The sequence below is a fragment of the Enhydra lutris genome, unplaced genomic scaffold (assembly GCF_002288905.1).
Source record: "Enhydra lutris kenyoni isolate GAN:26980312 unplaced genomic scaffold, ASM228890v2 scaffoldscaffold1, whole genome shotgun sequence".
NCBI lineage: Eukaryota > Metazoa > Chordata > Mammalia > Carnivora > Mustelidae > Enhydra > Enhydra lutris.
Genome location: NW_019154085.1, coordinates 17,839,672 through 17,860,713, shown reverse-complemented (window position 1 = coordinate 17,860,713; position 21,042 = coordinate 17,839,672). Strand labels below are relative to the sequence as shown.

The following is a 21,042-nucleotide window of genomic DNA, read 5'->3' as shown; positions in this document are numbered from 1 at the left end:
TACTGTGCTAAATTATAGCTAGAAATTAAGGTGAAGCTCTTCTACGGCAAATGGACAAAGGATGCGTTTGGATCTCTAAAAAAAAGAGAGAGAGAGAGAGAGAGACCTTAAACACTAATCTTAAATGAATTATAAAAGTTCTGAAAAATAATGTCTGTAGCAAAATAGTTGAAGGTAATTTTTTTTCACCGAAGCTGGGAAAGCTATGTGCACAAATGTGTTTCGAGTGAGGCAGGGACTGCTCAGCTCGCCTCCACGCGTCTAGGCGGTCTCGTTGGCCTCTCGCTTGCTTGAGAGCCGAGTCCTCATCCTGTCGGAGTAGGGCACCTGGGAATACAGGCTTCTCAAAGCGTAGATCTTCACGGGTCGGGAGAGTCGTCTTCTCTTCTTCCGAGAGCGTTTCTTACCATTCCTCCTCCTGCCTGCCCCACCCTGCCCCGGCGGCTTGGGGGCGGAGCCGGGGGTCGGGAGGGACCGCCCCTCAGCCGGCCCGGCCGCCCCAGCCGCCACCGGCGGAGCTCGCGGGACCGAGGGAACCGAGGGAAGCCGCGGGACCGGGGGAACCCGCGGGGCCGAGGGAAGCCGCGGGACCGGGGAAACCGGCGGATCCGAGGGAACCGGCGGATCTGCGGGCACCGGCGGAACCGACGACCTCAAAACCATATGGGTGGTGCTCCTCGCCGCCGCCTTCGCCTTGGGGGGTTCGCATTTCTTCTGGTTAAGATGCAGTCGGAGAAAGGCGCTCCTGGACTGATACTTGCGACGCAGGAAAGAGTATTTTGAAAGATACTTTCGAATGATATCGTTTACTTTGGTCTGAATCCAAATTGGCCGTCTTTCGGAAGCGATCCTGGGCTGTGCCTGGAGACTCATCGGTTTATAAACCTTCGTGGGGAAGTCTGGCTTGTCATCATTCGTTGTCACCCTCCTCTGAATTTTCTTTTTACCTTCTGAGAACTTCCCGGTACCTGCTTCCGAAGAGGTCCCGGCGGCGTCGCTGGTGACGAGCGTTACCTGGAAATTACTTTCCTTCGGAGCTGCGCCCGCGCTAGCGCTCGAAGTCCCTGAAGTCCCCGGAGTCCCCGGCCCTGAAGTCCCCGAAGGCCCCGGCCGGGAAGTCCCCGAAGTCCCCGGCCGTGGCACTCGCTCAGGTGAAACAGGGGCCCCCGGATAGGCCAGCAATTCATCTCTTATGGTCAAAACGGATGTTGGGTCACAGTCTTCAGCGTCTTCATCACCTGAACTGGAGCTCAGGTCGCTGAGACTAGCTTGAAGCCAGTTAACTCTGTCAGGGTCTGATACATCTATGCTCAGAGGAGGATTAATTACAATTTCCTTACTCAGTGGGTCATAGTAATTAAAGGAGCTCCGTTTGTATTTGTACTCTATGCTAACATCCCGACTTCTGGGGGTGCGGTATTTTTTAGCGAAGTTGGCAGTTTCACTGTCCTGAAATTTCATGTTTGAAGAAATAACGTAGACTAAGGCATTGGGTTGCAAAGGCTTCAGAACTTTAGTACATGTTTCAGGATATTCGTGTGCTCCAATTTTCACTTTCTTTTTTGTTTTTTTGTCCTGTTGAAGCGAACGCTTCCCTGTTGGCGAGTCGTCCTCCTGTCCACTGTCTTGTGTGTCTGACTGATTTGAGAAATTGGTTTGAGTTCCATGGCTGACTTTTACAGCCTGACATCGAGCAGCCAGTCGCCATGATTGTTCATAATAAGGCCTCTTGACTGTAGAATGATGGCTAGATTTATCTAAGGCCACTGGAAAGTCATCGGTATCTGAAACGCCACCTACATTATCATCACAATCTGAAAGAACTTGAATTGCGGTAGTGTCCTGACTCGCGTCAGTCCAGGTAATCTTTTTTTCTTCATTCAAATTTTTTTTTTTTATCTTCCTGGTCTCACCGTCATCATCAAAGTAACAGTGGAAACGACCTTCCTTAAATTCTTTCACAAGAGCATTAATTTTCATGTCATCTTCTCTCATTATCTGAGACCACGTTTTCCCCACAAATGAAGGAGGGACATGAGGCAAGGCTTCAAGGACAGGTTCATCAGGATCGTCTTCTATGACTTCCTTTACCTTTTCCAGGTTCCTGGCAGGATCAACTATGAAAATAGAGGTTGGGTGGGAATCACGGTTTGTTTCTTCTGGGTCCAGAGACATCTTCTTGTAGAGTCCCGTTTTATTAACGGCTTCTTGAGGCTGGTCAGCGTCAGATTGAAGAGAGCACTGGAAACTCATTCCAGAACCACATGGTTCACAGCTCATACTTTCTGGATCTGCATGTTTTAACTTCAAAATCTTTCCCTTACTAGCCCTCTGATGGACTGCTGACCCAGAAGAGACACTACAACGCACTGCAGAAACAGTAGCTTCACAGTGCTTTTCTTTTCGGCCACCGGTTTCTAGACCTTTCCTTTGACAAATGTTGATTCCTTTGTCTTCTTCCTGGAGCTGCTCAGCCGTTGGCTCAGCATCGTCTTCCCATTTAAAATCTGTTTTAGGACTATCCGATTCACAACTCTTCTCTTCTGAGTCAATAATTTTCACCATTTCTTTATCAGACTCTTGTGATGAGTAAGTCACAGACCGATCTGGGGGGTCGATTTGAAAATTTATTTCGGAACCGTAAGACTCACAGCTTGACTCCTGCAGAATGATATAGTCTTTCTTCTGGTTTACCACTTTGAAAGTCTCTTTGCACTGGTTTGCCAGTGACTGAGGAGAGGCTTCACAAACATATCCTATTTCAGAACCACAAGAGTCACAGCATTCACCTTCTAGATCATAGCCTTCCGTATTTATACAATTAATTTCTTTGACAGTCATGTGAGGTGAGTCAATCACTGGCTGAAAAGGCATATCAGACTCCGCAATCACTTCACAATCACTATCACTGGTCACCAGGTCCACAAAGAGCATCTTTCGAAGATTTGCTTCTTTAACTGACACTTGAAGTTCATTAACCACTATTTCAAGAGGGACATCAGAATCACACATTAATTCTGAATCACTAGGTTCACTGGTCTTTACTTCCATGCCAAGATGCCCTTCTTTCGGAAGATCTATTTCTTTGCACACCACTTCGGACTGGTCAACTTCTAACTGCAAATGAATACCAGAATCACATTTTATTTCAAAAACACTAGGTCCACAGCTCTTATTTTCTAGGTCATTTTGCAAGTTTATTTCTTTGACAGCCAAAGGAGACTGATCAATCACAAAGTGAACAGGAACATCAGAATCATAACTTACCTCGAAGTCACCTAGTTTGTAGCTCTTATCTTCCAGGTAAATATGGTCTTCCTTCCAAAGACTGACTTCTTTAACAGATTTTTGAAGCTGGTCAGCCACTGACTGAAGATGACCATCAGAAATGAAAGTTATTTCAGGACAAGCGATAGTGCTCTTGTCTTCCAAACTGGCATGTTCCCCTTCCAAAAGGTGTGGTTGCTCAACCACTGATTCAAGAGGGACATTTGAAACATAAATTATTTCAGAATCATTGGGTTCATAGTCCTTATCAGCCAGACAAACATGTCCTTCCCTCAGAAGATTTATTTCTGCAATAGCATCTTGAATTTCATTAGGCACAGACTGAAGAGGTTCATTAGAATCAAAATTTATTTTAGGATCACTAGGTTCCACAATCGTCCCTTGCATGTCAACATGCTCCTTCCAAAGGTTCATCCCCTTAACGACTTCTTCAGTTTGGGCAGCCACTGACTGACAGAGGACCTTAGAATCATACATCATTTCAAAACCCTTGGGTTCATCCCTCTTATCTTCCACATCAGCTTCATCCCTCTTATTTTCCACATCAGCTTCATCCCTCTTATCTTCCACATCAACTTCATCCTTCCAAAGGGTTATTTCTTTAACAGTTTCTCTAACCTGCTCAGCCACTGACTGAAGAGGATCCTCAGAATCAAAACTCATTTCAGAACCACCAGATTGACTGTGCTTATCTTCTACTAGCTCAGTATGGTCCTGATCCAAAATAGTTACTTGAGGTTGATCAATTATTGACTCAACCAAGAAATCAGAATCCAAACTCACTTCAGAACCACTACATTGGCTGCTCTTATCTTCCACGTTCACATGACCTTCATTCTCTGGATTTACTCGTTTAATAGCCCCTTCAGGTTTATCAGCCACAGACTGAAGAGAAACACCAGAAGAGCGTATTAATTTAGAACCTTTAGTTTGAACCTTTTTATTTTTCATTACAACTTTCCCTTCCTTCCTCAGGTTTGTTTTCTTAACCACTTCCCTAAATTGTCCAGTCAATAGCTGATGAGGGTCACCACAATCATATCTTATCTTAAAATGACTAGATTCACGGTTTTTATCTTCCAGATGAACATTTTGTTCCTTCAGGCGGGTTAGCTGAGGTTGGCCAATGACTGAATGAAGAGGGGCACCAGTATCCAAATTTACTGCAAAACCTCTAGCTCCAGTACTCTGACCTTCTAGGACAACACGGTCCTCCTTCAAAACAGCAATGTGAGGCGTTTCAGTCATTAAGTGTGGAAGGACATGAGACCCAAACATTATTCCAGAACTGCTGTATTTATCACTCTTTTTTTCTAGAACATGTTGTTCTTTCTGAACATTGATTTCTTTGACTGCTATCTGAGGTTCAGTCACTAAATAATGAGGGATGTCAGAACCTGTTGCAGAACTACTAAATTTAGGACTTTTACTTTTGAATTTAGCATGCCTTTCTTTTTGGAGCCACATTTCTTTAACAGCGGTTTCAGGCTTGTGAGTCACTGACTGATGAAGATGGACACCAGGATCCAAACTTGTTTCATAAACGCTTAATGCATTATCCTTATCTTGTAAGTACATGTGTTCCTTCTGATGGCTTATTTCTTTAACAGCTATGTTAGGATGATCAGTCATTAAATGATAAGAAAGGTCAGATTTCAAACTGATTTCAGAAACACTAGGCCCATTACCTTTATTTCCCAAGTGTATGCACTCTTCCTGAAGATTCATTTCTTTAAGGGGATTGTTAGAATGTCCAGTCATTGAATGAAAAATACCATAATCCAAACTTAATTCGGAACCACTAGGCTCATTGTCCTTATTTTCTAAGTATATCTGCTCTTCTTTTTGAAGATTTAGCTTTTCCATAGCTACTTCAGGAGGGTCAGTCACTGAATGAGAAGGGACATAAAAATCCAAACTTATTTCAGAACCACTGGGTTCATCATTCTTCCTCCCTAAGTGTATATATTCTTCCTTCTGAATGATTATGTCTTTAACAGCCAGTTCAGGTTGATTAGTCCCCGAATGAACAGGTATATCAGAATCAAAAGTTACTTCAGCAACACAAGATTTATTAGTCTGATTGTCCAGATGACTCGGTTCTTCCACATAAATAGCTACTTGAGGCTGGTCAACTCCTGAGCGAAGAAGAATATCAGAGTCAAAAGTTATTGCAGAACTATTTGACCCAGAGTGCTCACCTTCCAAGTTAATGTGCCTCTTTCTTATTTCTTCCATGTCCATCTCAGAATGTTCAGTACCTGACATAGCAGGGGGATCAGATTCAAAAGTCAGCTCAGAACTGGAGCACCCATAGCTCTTAACTTCCATGTCAACATTTAACTCTTTCAGACTTATTTCACGTTGATCACTAGGTGACTGATAAAGAGAGGCACGAGAATCAGAACTTTGATCAGAATTGCTAGATTTAACACTCTTATCCTCCAGGTCAAGAGCTACTTCTCGAGCGTTCACTTTTTTAACTATTACTCCAGACTGGCCAGCCACCAATCGAGCATCAGTGTGAAAACTCATTTCAGAACCATGAGAATCATAGTTCATATCCACAGGTTCATTCTTCTCTTCCAGAAGGTGTATGTCTTCAACAGCCCTCTGAGATTCATCAGTCACTGTCTCAAGGGAGACAGCATAATCAAGATGGGCTTTAGCACTGCTGGATTTAAGGTTCTTATCTTTCAGGTAGACCTGTCTATCCTTTACATTTCTTTCTTTGACAACCAGGTGAGGATGCTCAACTACAGACTGAGGAGAAGCATCGTTATCAATACTTGTGTCTGAACAACTTGAACCATAGTTCTTATCAACCAAGCCGATGTGAACCTTCTCAAGTTTTGCTTCTGTGACAGCCACTGGGAGTTGGTCACCTACTGACTGAAGAGGAAACGGAGAATCAGTACTTACTTCGGAGCTACTAGATCCATAGTTCTTATCAACCAAGTCAATGTGTTCCTCTTTAGGAAGGTTTCCTTCTTTTGCAGGTTGCCGGGGGTAGTCATCAGTTGATTGAAGTAAGGCATCACATTCAAAATTAATCTCAGAATCACTAGATTCATAGCTTTCATCAACCAGGCTAATAGGCTTTGCCTTCTGAGCACTTACACCTTTAACGATTACTTGAGTTCGGTTGGTAGCTAAAGGAAGAGAGCCATCACGATCCGAACTCACCACAGAAATGAAAGATGTCTTATTCTTACACTGCAAATCTGCGTACGCTTCCTTTGAAAGGTCTACTTCTTTGGCAGTCACCTTAGATTCATCAGTCAGTGAACGAGGGGAACTGCAGTCAAAACTCATTTCAGAAGCTCTCGAATCATAGTTTTTATCTTCTTGGTCAGTTTGCTCCTCCTTCCAAAGGTCTTGTGCAGTCTCTTCGGGTTGATCAGACGCTGACTGAAGAGAGCCACGAGCAAATTTCACTGCAGAAATCACTGAGCTCTTCTGTTCTAAAAAGGCTGACTTATTAAAAACCAAATGCTTTTCCTCTTGGGTATGATCCATACCAGAAAGGAATTTCTCACGGTGCTTTGCTGTAGCATCTTCAAAGGTTCCCTTATTAGAAGGCATGCCACTTTTATTCAGGCTGATTGCTTGGTTGACAGCTAATTTGGAAAGAGATTCAGATTTTAAGGAGCCTTCAGTACCCATAAATTCACGGACTTTAGCGCCAGCTGACAAAGCTTTACGCTGAGATTTTACAGCTTCCTGTATAATCAATTTATCTGAATTTGTACCTAAAGATTTCCTATTTGGTTCTTTAGGTTTCTGATACGAAACTGAAGTTTCTAGGTTGGACGGCGGCACAGGATTTCTAGAGCCCCTGTCTGGCTGTTCAAGGTATCTGTCAACTTTGTTCGGGTCACATTTTCTGACTGAATCCGAACTGGCTGCTGCTGCTAACTTAGTTGTTTTAGGTGTAACTGGTCTGTCAAAGGAACTTCCAGCTAAACAACTAGCAGGAGCACTAGAAATCACTGACGGACATATTAAGCTTGGTCTAGTATGTGTAGCTTGACCAATACCAACTGGGTTAAATTCTTTCATGCCACTCCCAATTTTCTGAATGAAACCCAAGGGTTGCTGCTGTCCCTTCTCCAGTTTTTGAATAACTGATGGTCTTACTGAAACACCCTGTATACATTCCTGAGATTTGCCAGGTCTAGCATGTAACTCTTTACTAGGTTCAGAACCCTTGCTAGAGCTCTCTCCTTTTACGCCAGCAGCATCCTCAGTTGCTTCTTCAGAAACAGAATCATCAACAGGAACCACTTCAGGAGGTGGCGCAGTATTCATAAGAAGTCTCTCATGTTGGGTTGATCTAAAAAGCAAGGGGGAAATCCATAAAAATATTCTAATATCTATTTTAAATGTTACAATAAACGTACAATAAACGTTTTCTTGCTATCCTGGGCCTGACTGTGAGAGGACAAAGAATCAAGGCGATCACATGAGGCTATATACCATGTGTATATTCAGGGAGGGAAATCAGTAGAGAAGGTGGAGGCAGCTCCACCAATTGCTACTTAATAAACACAAAATGGCTCCTAAACATAAAAAGCTGTTTAAAAAAAAAAAGCAATATATCATTTATCAGTTATCCCAGCAGTCAACAGCAAAGTGTTACATATGTTACTTAACCTTCTAGGCTTCAGTTCTCTCCCTCAAAAAAGAACATAATGTTATTTTTCCCTCATGAGATTGTTTTGAGAAGTAAATTCGTTGTTATATGTAAGGAGCATTTTTTAAAAGCCTGGAAAATATAATCATTCAAATGTTAGCTATTATTTAACACACTGTTGGGTTTTTAAAAGTTTTTATTTAAATTCCAGTTAGTTAACATACAGCGTAACATTAATTGCAGGTATACAATTTAGTGCTTCGACACTTCCATCAGATGCCCAGTGCTCGTCACAAGTTTAACTCCTTAATCCCCATCACCTATTTCACCTCTCCTCCAGCCCACCTCCCTTCTGGTAACCATCCATTTGTCTTCTATAAGTTAAGAATCTGTTTATTTGTTAGCCTTTCTTTTTTTTTTTCCCTCTTGTTCATTTGTTTTGTTTCTTAAATTCCACACATGAGTGAATTCATATAGTATTTGTCTTTCCGACTTATTTCACTTAGCATGATACTCTAACTCCATCCATGTCATTACAAATGGCGAGATTTTATTCTTTTTTATGGCTGAGTAATAGTCCTGTGTGTGTGTGTGTGTGTGTGTGTGTGTGTGTGTTAGGCTATTGTAGATAATGCTGCCATACACAAAAATAAATTCAAGATGGATTAAAGACCTAAATGTGAAACATGAAACCACTAAAATCCTAGAGGAGAACACAGGTAGTAACCTCTTTGACATTGGCTGCAGCAACTTCTTCCTACATGTCTTTCTGGAAAAACAAACTATTGGGACTTCATCAAAATAAAAAGCTTCTGCACAGTGAAGAAAACAATAAAACTAAAAGGCAACCTACCCAAATGGGAGAAGATATTTGCAAATGACCTCTCTGAAAAATGGTTAGTATCCAAAATATATAAAGAACTTATAAAACTCAACACCTAAAGAACAAATAATCCAATTAAAAAATGGGCAGAAGACATGAATAGACATTTTCCCAAAGAAAACACACAGATGGCCAACAGACACATGAAAAGATATCTAGCATCATTCATCGTCAGGGAAGTACAAATCAAAACTACAATGAGATGTCACCTCACACCTGTTAGAATAGCTAAAATCAAGGGCGTCTGGGTGGCTCAGTCAGTTAAGTGTCCAACTCTTGATTTTGACTCAGGTCATAATTTCACGGTCACGAGAGCAATCCCTGCACCACGTTCTATGCTGGGCATGGAGCCTGCTTAAGATTCCCTCCCCCTCTTCCTCTGCCCCTCGCCACCACCAAAAAAAAATTTTTTAATTGCCAAGAGGAGTTGAGTTAATGGAACATGGTTATCCCAGATGGGACCTTGAAACAGAAAATGTCATTAGGTAAAAACTAAAAACAGCTGAATTAACTACAGAACTTAGTTAATGTATTAATATTGGTTCATTAATTGTAACAAATGTGCCATAGTAATGTAAGTTCTTAGTAATAGAGAAACTAGGTAGAGAAGGGATATAGGAACTCTGTACTACTTTCTCAAGTTTTCTGTTGATCTAAAACTGTCCTAAAGTGTAGTCTATTAAAAATAAATAAGTTTTTTAAAGTAGATTAATACCTAAAAAATACCTTTATTAAATATTTTTCAATTTGAGAGATGCTTTAATCACCTAAGAGAAATGTATACATGCTCAGCCACAGGCAACTTTCCTTTAACGTATCATAAATATCATTACTTCTTTCCCATAAAAATTTATTATAATTAACACTAAAAGAACATTTTTTTTGGTATTTGTAAAATTAAAAAGTTAACCCAAATATCAGAATAATACAGGGCAAAGAAATTCCAGCATGTTTCACACTTCTGAACTCTAATCAATAAAAGTGTAGTACCATTACCATTTTACCCTAGTTTTTCAGAACCCTAGAAGACTATCACAACATTCTCAAAATAAAATTAATCTTGTAACGTTTGGCAAAGGAAGTAAGGAGGAATCATAAAATCAAACAGTTCGACAAAATCCCAAAAAAGTTAGGAATCACCATCTAGGTGCTTTGATTTGCCTCTGTATTTGCATGTGGTTAAAATTAACTAAATCACAATCTATATTTCTACTCATTTTAAACTAATTTCACAACAAAATCCCTCTAAAAATCTAACCATTAAAGATTAAAAGCCCTTTTATCTAATTCTTGTGCTAAATTTTTAAAATCTATAAATAAAATAAAAACTACACATCAAACCTATGAGATGTAAGCAAAATGGAAACCTCACACTTTTAAATCCTCCACTAAAAAAAGAATTAGCAGACACAAATTAACTAAATGAGCTCTTAATTCACAAAGAAAGATAATCAAATTCCCCCCCACCCAGGAAATCTGAGGAAATTAATTAGGAAAAAGGAAAACCAATAAATAGAAAAAAAATAAAGTAAGAGCTGATTTCAAAAAGATTAAAATAGAAAAACGTACAATGTCTAGATAAGGGGGAAGAGAAAAAACTTTTAGAAATAAACTCTGTAATTTATAATGCTTATAAACATAAATAATGTGTTAGCATGGGATTAAAAAAAACTCGAGGTAAAAAAATGGAATTCAAAATCAGATCTACTGATGGGAACGTAGATATAGATACACAAACAGAGGAATTTACGTTACAGGTGATATTTTTCTGTTTTTAAAGTAATCTCCACACCCAACATGGTGCTCAAAATACACAACCAGGAGATCAAGAGTTTCATGCTTTACCCACTGAGCCAGCCAAGCGTCCTTACAGGTGACATTTTATATCAATGGAGATAATTAATATACTTTTACAAACAAATAAGAAGTCCTGCCTCACACCACATATGGCAACAAATTCCAGGAAGATTAAAAATATTTAAAAGCAGGGCGCCTGGGTGGCTCAGTGGGTTAAAGCCTCTGCCTTCGGCTCAGGTCATGATCTCAGGGTCCTGGGATCAAGGCCCGCATCGGGCTCTCTGCTCAGCAGGGAACCTGCTTCCTCCTCTCTGCCTACTTGTGATCTCTCTCTCTCTCTGTCAAATAAATAAATTTAAAAAAAAAATCTTTAAAAAAAAATTAAAAAAAATATTTAAAAGCAGAAATAAGGACATGAAGAAAAAGACATGAAAGAAGCCATAAAGGAAAATTCCGCTTACATCTAATTATGTCAAAATGTTTAATTTCTATATGGTAAAGGACAATACACACAGATGAAAGACACATGACAGATGCTGGGAAAATAATTATATTTAAAATACAAAGGACTATTATCTATAAATATTGCATACAAATCCAAAATACAGAAACAATTCAATAGAAAAAAATGCAATGTCTACAAATAATCCATAAAATAAACATATGGCTGAAAAAAAACTTATGTAAAGAGATGTTCTATTTTACTCATAAGTAAATAAAGGCTAATGAAGGGATATGCCTTTTTGGCCTATTATGGGGAAAAAAAGAAGTTGCTAATCCCAGTGTTAGCAAGAACAACAGTAAATGAGCACTCTCATAGACTACTGGTGTATATGTATGTTATATAAATTGTATATAAATTGGCATAGTCTTCTAGGAAGTGTCTCAAGAATTTTAAAGTTCCACACACCACCTGAGCAACAAAAGTAACAGTAAATTATTAACACCCATAGGAGACACAGCCATGAGTTTAAAATGATATAAATAGATAAATAAGGTAACCAGAAAGCTCTTCTTTATGGAGGCTAATATACATAATAACTGTTTCAGGGAAGAACCATCAATGAACGCTTACAATAAATGGGTGGAAATGAGAAACAGGGTATTTATTTACATAGTCTCAAAGTAGTTCTCCACAAGTCTTATTAATTATAATGGGGAAAGAGTAACATTAGAGAAGCCACCTTAATTAAGTGATCCAAGTTAACATCACCAGCCATGAGACATGGAAACATCATGGATCGCTTGAATACACTGAGAAGGGCACAACACCAATTATAATTTACTCTTGTTCCAAATGCATAACCTAACTTTAATCATGAGAAAGTGTCAGGCGTATCCCAACTTGGGGAGATCCTACAAAATAACTGGCCATCAGAGTCCAAGGCTTGAAAGCAAAGACTGGGCAACTGTTCCTGATTAAGAGTGTCTGAGATGGGGCAACTAGATGCCATGTGTGATCCTGGACTGAATCCTGGTCCCAGAAAAAGGACATTAGGAAGACAACTGACAAAATCTGAAGGAGGACTATCAATAGCATGTAATTTCATGGATTTGATCATTGTACCGTCATTATTTTAGATTTAACATTTGAAGAGTCCAATGTTTTTGTAGCAGTTTTACAACTTTTCTGTAAGCCTGAAACTATTCCAAAATGAAAGGTTAAAAAATAGAAAATATTTTCTAAGGCCCAGAAACTTGAGCCCAGAAGTTCAAGTTCTAGAATTCTACACCACAGAAATAGCTGCATGTACAAATGTCTGTTAAAGCATTGCTTATACAAGCTATAAGCTGGAAATTTATACTGAGCCCAAGACGGTCTATCTTTCCGACAGCTAAAGAAAGACATTTATTTTTTAAACTTTTTCCCCATTTAAATTTTTTCCCCATTTGCTCAATTCTGGGTTGTGACTTGCAAAACAAAGCATTCAAGAAGTTTATCCTTTTTCTACTGCTGGTGCTTATCTCAACTATTCTGCACAGATATGCTAATAATCTGTTTTGCTTTATCGCCTACAGCTATAGCTGCAAACCTGCACACAGTACTTAATCTAATCTCCTACCAATGTTTTCTTTGACATACATTAACGCTTAAATGTTATCAAAATATTTATTTTTATTAAAACAACCAAAACACTGATACAAAAAAAGCTATCAAGACACTGACAGATTAAAAAGCAGATTCCATTTGTTACCTCTTCTCTTCAGTTAGCAAATAATTCAGTTAAGGTGGAATGGACTTACTTTACTTACTCTGCTGCAGTCACCAGCTGGTCGTTCCTGATCTTCTAAAGGCTATTTTTGCCCCCACCATATTCCCCTGCTTAATCCTACGATATACTTAACAGAACACCTTAATGATGGATAACCATTTATTGACCTAAGGCTTTTATTTAGAAAAAAGCAGGGTGTGGTCCATATCTCTTACAGTGAAATTTCTTATTTAAGCTAGAAAAGATTTTAAAATAGAAGCAAAGAGAAGTTACCAGGTAAAATTTCACTTTATATTCTTTAATGAAAAGGTTTATTTTAAGAAGTACGAGACTGGAAAAACAGTCTGGAAAAACCTGGAACATACAAGAACGCTGTGCTAACAGAATTCCGGTCAGCGACTTTCTTTACCTGTTTTCTTGAGAATGATATGGGTGGTGCCGGAGCACGTCCTGCAGGAATCGTTCCATCAAGCTCGTGGTGCCCATCCTCTGTCGATTCTGGGTGGTCAAGTATCTGTGCTGGGCACTGGCCATGTGCTATTAAAAAGAAAAAACACACTAAGCAGTTTTAAACCGGTAATACTCAACAGTAGTGAGAGTTTCACAAATGGATTCATTTAAATACTCTGGATAGAAGTATAAATTGAGACAGCCTTTTTGCACAGCAATTCTAAAATGTGTATCAAAAAACATAGAAGTTACTCTCCCTTGGATATAGTGATTACATTTCTCTAAATCTCTTAGGAAATCATCGTAAATGTGGACTATTTATGCAAAAAATGACGCTTATCACAGCATGACAACAAAAAACTGGAAATCTTCAAAGTGTCTAATAGTAAAATCTATAGCATGACCTAAGACATAATACTATGCAACTACCTAAAATAATATGAAAAATTTTACATAACATGGAGAAATGTTAGATAAGAGAAAAATGGGGGATGCAAAAATCACATGTATGCTTTTACCTAAACCTGTGGTTTTAAAATATACAAACAAAAATAAAAGAAGATAAAATAAAAAATAAAATAAAATGTACAGACAAATCAATGGAAGAAAATGCACCAAAATCTTAAAAGCATTTACATTTGTGGGCTACACTTACAGGTAATTTTAATTTTTTTCTTATAAATTCTTATATTTGTACTGAGCAAATATTTTTATAAAAATCTGTTAAAATAGAGAAGAGGGTTGGATCACTGTATTTGTAAAAGTTGAAGATTATGGGGCGCCTGGGTGGCTCAGTGGTTTAAGCCGCTGCCTTCAGCTCGGGTCATGATCTCAGGGTCCTGGGATCGAGTCCCACATCGGGCTCTCTGCTCAGCGGGGAGCCTGCTTCCCTCCCTCTCTCTGCCTGCCTCTCTGTCTACTTGTGATCTCTCTCTGTCAAATAAATAAATAAAATCTTTAAAAAAAAAAAAAAAGTTGAAAATTAATAATGCACAAAAAGTCCATCATTTTTCTTCAGAGATTACAACTCCTCACTTAAACAGAATATTGGAATAAATACACAGAATTTTTCTATTTTGGGGCGCCTGGGTGGCTCAGTGGGTTAAGCCTCTGCCTTCGGCTCAGGTCATGATCTCAAGAGTTCTGGGATGGAGCCCCACATCGGGCTCTGTGGTCAGCAGGAGCCTGCTTCCCCCAACCCCCTGCCTGCCTGTCTCTATGATCTTGCTCTGTCTCTGTCAAATAAATAAATAAAATCTTTTTAAAAAAGTTTTTTTTCTGTTTTATAATTCTCTCCACAGAGTCTGTGTTCACAAGTGTCCTTCAGTGAACTATCTAGAGGTGTGGGAAAGAAGCCTACTGAGCCCATGTAATGCGTCAAACACGGTGCTATTCCATTCACAGAGTCAGCTCATCGAATTTTCACTGAGTCTGAATCTTGTCCCCATTTTGATATAAAGAAAGTAAAACACAAAGAATTGGAGTAAAGTGCCTCCAGCTGAGCAGCCAGGGACAAAGCCAGGGTTTCGTCTGCATCTAACTCTAAAGCTTATCCTCTTTCCCTGTAACATGCTACTGCTAATGCCCTATTTCCAATGTGAATTATTGACAACAATTTAATAACATGTTTTCATCTAACAATACCAAGGAAAAGTCCAATTTTAAATATCATAGTAAAGATGCCAAAAGAACTTAAGCCAGGTTGCCAGCTACTGACCACTGTTAACAACTCCTGGAATTCTCTCCTTCCACGCTGACTTCAGGGATCTACTTTGATGCTGCCTTAGCCCCAGGAACAGTCTAAATTATGACAGTCTCAAGATCCTCCGCCCTCAAAGCTCCCCACTGTCCAGTACCCTCGCCCTCCTGGTTCATGAAGGGAACAAAGGTACAAGGAAACAAATAAAGGTTCAACTAAAATCCAACCTCATCCTCTCTCTGCCTCAGTAAAAATTTTAAAAAGTCAACATAAATGGAAAAGTTGCACTGACACAAACCACAGATAACACCACACTATATATCCCAGGAGTTGTCAGTTTCTTTAAATTTTCTGAATTGACATGCACATAAAGATAAGTGCACAAATCATATGTATAGCTCAATATATCATCACAAAACAAAACACATCCCTAACCATCTATCCATGAAAAACTAAGGAGCACTCAGAACCCTTCTAATGTCCCATACCAATCTAATATTCCTTTCCTCTTCCCCCAAATTAACTATTACCTAAATTTTGACAATATAGATTAGGTTTGAAAGTTTCTAAATTTATGTAAGTGTAATCATACAGTCTATATACTCTTTCACATTCATACTTATCCAAATTAGCTGTAGTCCATTCACTTTAATTTCTGCGTAGCATCCCATCATATGAATAGACCATATATTATTGATTCATCTCATTCTTTTTTTTTTTAAGGTTTATTTATTTGACAGAGATGACAAGTAGGCAGAGAGGCAGGCAGAGAGAGAGAGGAGGAAGCAGGCTCCCTGCAGAGCAGAGAGCCCCATGCGGGGCTCGATCCCAGGACGCTGGGATCATGACCTGAGCCGAAGGCAGAGGCTTAACCCACGGAGCCACCCAGGCGCCCCAATTCATCTCATTCTTGATGGACATTTGTGTCTTTCACAGCTCAAGACTGTTATAAATTATGCTGCAAAAAACTTTCTTATATGTGATTTTTGGTGCCCACGTGCATGCATTTTTGTTGAATGTATTAGTAAGGCTGGAACTTCTGGGTCATAAGATTTGCGTATACTCAGCTGTAGTACCCTCTGTTGACTAGTCTTCCAAAATGGCTGTACCAATTCGCACCCTCCCCAGCAATGGATCATAGTTTCCATTCCTCTTTCTCCTCATCAACACTTGCCATTGTCAGGCTCTTTAATTTTAGCTACTGGAAAGGGGGGTGGGGATTCACGTTGTTTCACTATTGCTTTACAATTTTTTTGATAGCTTTTCATTTTCCTGGCCACCTGGATATCTTCTTTTACGGTGTGTCCAAATCTCTTCCTGTTTTTCAAGTGCATCTTTCTTTTTTTTAAATGAACTATAGAAATTATTTATTCTGGACATGAGCTCTTCTTTCAATTATGTGTGTTTCAAGTATCATTCCCTGTGGCTTACCTTTTCACTTTCTTTTGGGAGGGGTATCATAAAGTGTGTGTGTGTGTGTGTGTGTGTGTGTGTGTGTGTGTGTGTGTGTGTATCCACAGCTTTTCCAGGAATAGTTACAGGGCATTTTTCCACCTTCTTAATCATCTCTCATTGCTTCTTACTGCAGTCCAATTTACCATTTTTTTTTTCTTCGCCAGTGCTTTCTGTTACAAGTTTAAGAAATCTCTCCCTACCTCAAAATCATGGAGATTTTCTATTGATTTCTAGAAGCTTTATTGTTTTACCTGCAATATTTATATCTATCATCTACTTGGAACTGACTTTTGTGTCCAGGATGAGATAGTAATAGAATTTCATTTCTTTTTCTCCATATGGACAGCCAACTGACCCAGTACCCTTTACTGAAGAAATTCCTGTCCTCACCATGCTTTAGCGCCACATTTGTCACAAATCAAAGACTCCAGAATCTTTTCTGGAGTTTCTGGTTTATTTCCATAATCTTTCTGACTTTGTACCCTTGTCTTAAAGACTGTAGTTTAGTAATAAATTTGGATATTTATTACTTCTGACTTTGTTCTTCTTCTCCTTCAAGAGTATCCTAATTTTTCTTAGCATGTACATACATACTTTTTGCATGTACATACATATTTTTAGAATTGGCTTAATTTTCATTAAACACAATTTTTCTGGAATTTTGTTTGGAATTTCACTGAATATATATATTTGAGGAGAAATGACATTCTTATAATATTGATTTTTTCAATCCATGAACTCGGTATAGCACACCAATTATTTAATTTTTTCTTAACTTTCTGAATGTTTATACTTTTTTATATAAAAACCTTATATACATATTTTGTTACATTTATTCCTGAAGAGTTGATGTCCTCTGATGCTGTTGTAAGCATCTCTTTTAAATCTCATTTTCTGTGTGATGTTACAATATAAAAATGCAATTTCTTTTTATGTTGGCCCAAGAAGCTTTCTTAAACTCACTAAAAAAATTTTTTTAATTAAACAAATAATAAATTCACTTATCAGTTCTAACAGTTTACCTAGATATCTTTAGGATTTTCTATGTCCACAATCACACTGTGTACAAATAACAGTTTGTTTCTTTTTATCTAAACTTTTGTCATTTTAATTTCTTTTTCTTTCCTTATTTCCCTGGCTAGAATCTCCAATAAAATATTAAATATAGTTTAATTCAAGCACCAAGTCTATTTTCACTTAATATTCTACTGGTATATTTCTATTTAAGCTTTGTTTTTATTTTTAAATCTGTTTTTTATTATTCTTACCTATCTGATGTCCCTATTTCTCTTCTTTCTTGCCTTCTCATGGGCTGCTTTTTATTATTCCAAGTTTTCCCTTTCTGTTAACCTGGCAGTTAGTTATAGGCTAGGCTCTTTTTCTAGTCTATTAGCAGTAACAGATTATAACAAGCAGCTCAGAACTTACCAAGATCTAAAATTACTTGTTACTTTTACACTCTTCTTGAGCAAGGACTTAACTTGATTTACTCTTTACAGTGTCTATGCCATTGTTGTTGACCCCTCATACGAGATACTATGCATTTAGATCTCCTACCACCTTTCCATTGATCTTCATGCCTTCCCATCTCTCTGAGCTTCCAACTGGAATCATTTTCCTTCTATCTGAAGAACTCTTTTTAGGATTTCCTTCAGTGAGGATCTGCTGATGCTAACAAATTCCCTTAATTTTTTTTCTGAAAATATTTCTACTTCACTTTTTTTTTCAAGGATGTATTTCTTAAGCATAGAACTCTGAGTTGGTAGCTGTATTCTATCTTTTGGTCTCCATTGTTTCTGTTGAATATTCACCTAGATTTGGGCGCTGTATTTCTCCACGACCTTAAAAGTAATCCAAAGCCATGAAATTTATCCATTTCTTTAATCTATTTATTTAATTATTATTTATTTAAACCTTTTCAAATGAATTTATTTAAACCTTTATACTTAGCACATATTACTTTGACTGTCATCATCTTTTTAATGTTTGTTTAATGCATGAGTATCCAAATGTCTAAAAAATTATTTTAAACCTTAAGAAAAAGTTAGACTGAGTGCTTACTGAATACAGCTTGTAGTTAAAGATTTAGTATGTTTTATTACTATCAAAAGTTCAACAAATAATCTTCCAGTCAAGTGATGCTATAATTATCAATTGTGACAGAAATACTAAAGAGAGCTTTGAAACTCATTACCTGCTGCCTTGTGCTTATAACCAGCATTAGAAAGTTTTTTTTTTAAGGCAGAGAACTAGAAATCACAATAAAAACATTTCCTTAGTATGAATTTAAATGATGACTGTTGACAATTAAAACAAATGCAACTCTATAGTTGAATTTTTATGTATTACAATTTGTCTGAGATTTCACTTGGGATAAAACAGTCCAGCACTACCAGGACCAGAGCTTCGTTATATTACGACTTCACCTATGACACAATTCCTCAGCCTAGACCCTGAAGAAAACCTTGAGACTCTTCCAAGTTAACAATCCCGGTCAGAGGACTACAGCTACTATTACCATGAAGACTTGCTTCAAAATGTCCATATACAAGGCTTCACAAACTCTTCCAACAAAAAGAAAAGAAAGGAGCACTCCTCAGTTCATTCTAGGAAGCCCCAATACCAAAACCAAAGATATCACGAGAAAAGAAAGCTACAGACAATATCCCTTATGAATATAGATACAAAAATCCTCCACAAAATGCTGGCAAACCAAATCCAGCAACATACAGAAGGATCAAACACCATGACCAAGTGGGATTTAGCCCAGGGATGCAAAACTGGTTTAACAGCTAAAACTGAAATCAATATAATTGCTACGGACTGAATTGTGTCCCACCCCCAAAATTCGCATGTTGAAGTTCTAACTCCCAATGTGATGGTCCTTAGAGACAGGGCTTTTAGGAGGTAATTAAAATCACAATATATATTTTTAAAAATTAACTGAAAATGAACCAAAGACCTAAATGTAAGAACAAAAACTAAAATTCTTAGAGGAAATTACATGGCATAAATCTTCAGGAGCACAGATTAGGCAATCTTTTATGACACCAAAACCACAAGCAACAATAGGAGGGGGGGAAGCTACATTTCACTACAGCAAAACTTAAAACATTGGTGTGTTAAAGCCTAAACTTCAAAGTCCTTTCCTTATTCTACAACGTCTTATAGAATCTAATCCTCTGAATTCTTCCCCTCACGTAACACCTGCTCCAACTGGCCAGCACTGCAGCCACACGGGCTGCCGGCTTCGGGTTAGCATGCTGACCATCCCCCTGCCTTGGGGTCTCCGTTCTCTTTCCCTCTACCTAGAAATTCTCTCCCCAGAGATAAGCAAGCTGGGATCCCACACTTGGTTCAAATCTCAACTCGAATGTCACTTCCTTCACCCCACCGGCTACTCTATCTAAAACTGCACTCTCTTCTCTCTTTTGTTTTCCTCGTAACATTTATCCCAATCGGACATATCCCTGTATCAAAATTTATATGACTATTTATTTTCTGTCTTAGCACACTACGAAGTAAGCTTCATGAAGAAAGGTAGCTGGATTTGTTCACAGTCTCACCCTGGGAACCTTAAACAGTGTCTACCAACTAGAAGATTCGCAACACGATCTGCTCAGTGGATGAATAAATGAATATAACGTATTAAATAAACGAGGTCTTCTGAGGTTCAAGCACGTTAGCAGGGGCCTCTCACCTGTTCCAGGTTACTATAGCGCACGCAGCAGTAGCTGCAGTATCCTTGTCTGCTCTGCATGGTGAATGACCAAAGTCAAGCGGCTACGGTCCTGGAAAACTCAAACTGAAAAAAAAGACAAATGGCAAAAATGCAATCATTCCCTCCTGCCGTGCAGAAAACAGCTGTGATGGTGTCACAGAGCAGAAATGCATCCCCAAGTCCGAGGCACTCTTCTTTCTGATAATTATGGAATTAGGCGAGGCTGCCGTGAGCTGCTGCCTCCATCGGTGAGCCTGGAGTCCATAGGAGAGCTGTGCATCTTCTTCTCTCTCTCTCTCTCTCTCTCTTTTTAAGATTGGTTTATTTATTTGACATAGAAAGAAAGAGGGAGCATAAGCAGGGGGAGCGGAAGAGGGAGAAGCAGACTCCGAGTCACACTTACCATCTAATTCTGCCACGAAAATAAAGATACTGCACGTACCTTTCGGCTTATTCCACAAAGGGGCAGAATTTAAAATAAATTATCGGACAGAGTCGTTAAAAACCAAAATTACTAATTCATGTCCGAAACACAAGACACTTCTCTTCTGACAACCACATAAAACAAGTTAAATATGAGGAATTTTTTCCAATTGGTGAGATGAGATTTCTCTACAAATCAAGTTCCCACGTTCCGACTCCCTTAAAACTGTAATCCTTCAACATTGCCTTATTGCAGTGGTTCACAAGCTGGGCTGAATATCCAAATTATTCCCCCAAATTCTGATTTAGTAGGGCTGGGACACAGCCTAGAATTCAAATTTAATTCCCCAAGTAATTCTGATACACAACCAATTTATTCACTGACACAGAGTATTTACTATTACTGATTATGTTACGTAATAAATCAATACTATTTCAATTTTGGAGCTGTTTCATTAAAGTGCAAACAGAATCGTA

General features: G+C 38.6%; 1 protein-coding gene across 1 annotated transcript; it reads right to left on the bottom strand.

Annotated features, from left to right (window-relative positions):
* Positions 1-261: 261 nt before the first annotated feature.
* On the bottom strand, positions 262-20,181 carry LOC111138618 (zinc finger DBF-type containing 2). Its single transcript, XM_022490676.1, has 4 exons — positions 20,122-20,181; positions 13,227-13,354; positions 1,112-7,624; positions 262-1,048 (listed from the first exon to the last, which is right to left on the bottom strand). Exons 1-4 carry the CDS (start codon positions 20,179-20,181, stop codon positions 262-264), a joined length of 7,488 nt encoding a protein of 2,495 aa, XP_022346384.1.
* Between the last annotated feature and the right edge of the window lie 861 nt (positions 20,182-21,042).

Excerpts from the sequence above, each read along its gene's own strand:
- LOC111138618 (XM_022490676.1), bottom strand. The coding sequence starts at position 20,181 with ATGCAGAGCAGACAAGGATACTGCAGCTACTGCTGCGTGCGCTATAGT. Across the intron at positions 13,355-20,121 it reads GCTATAGTAACCTGGAACAG|CACATGGCCAGTGCCCAGCA; the intron begins GTGAGAGGCCCC and ends TCTTTTTAATAG. Across the intron at positions 1,049-1,111 it reads GGGACTTCGGGGACTTCCCG|CGCGGGCGCAGCTCCGAAGG; the intron begins GCCGGGGCCTTC and ends TTCGAGCGCTAG.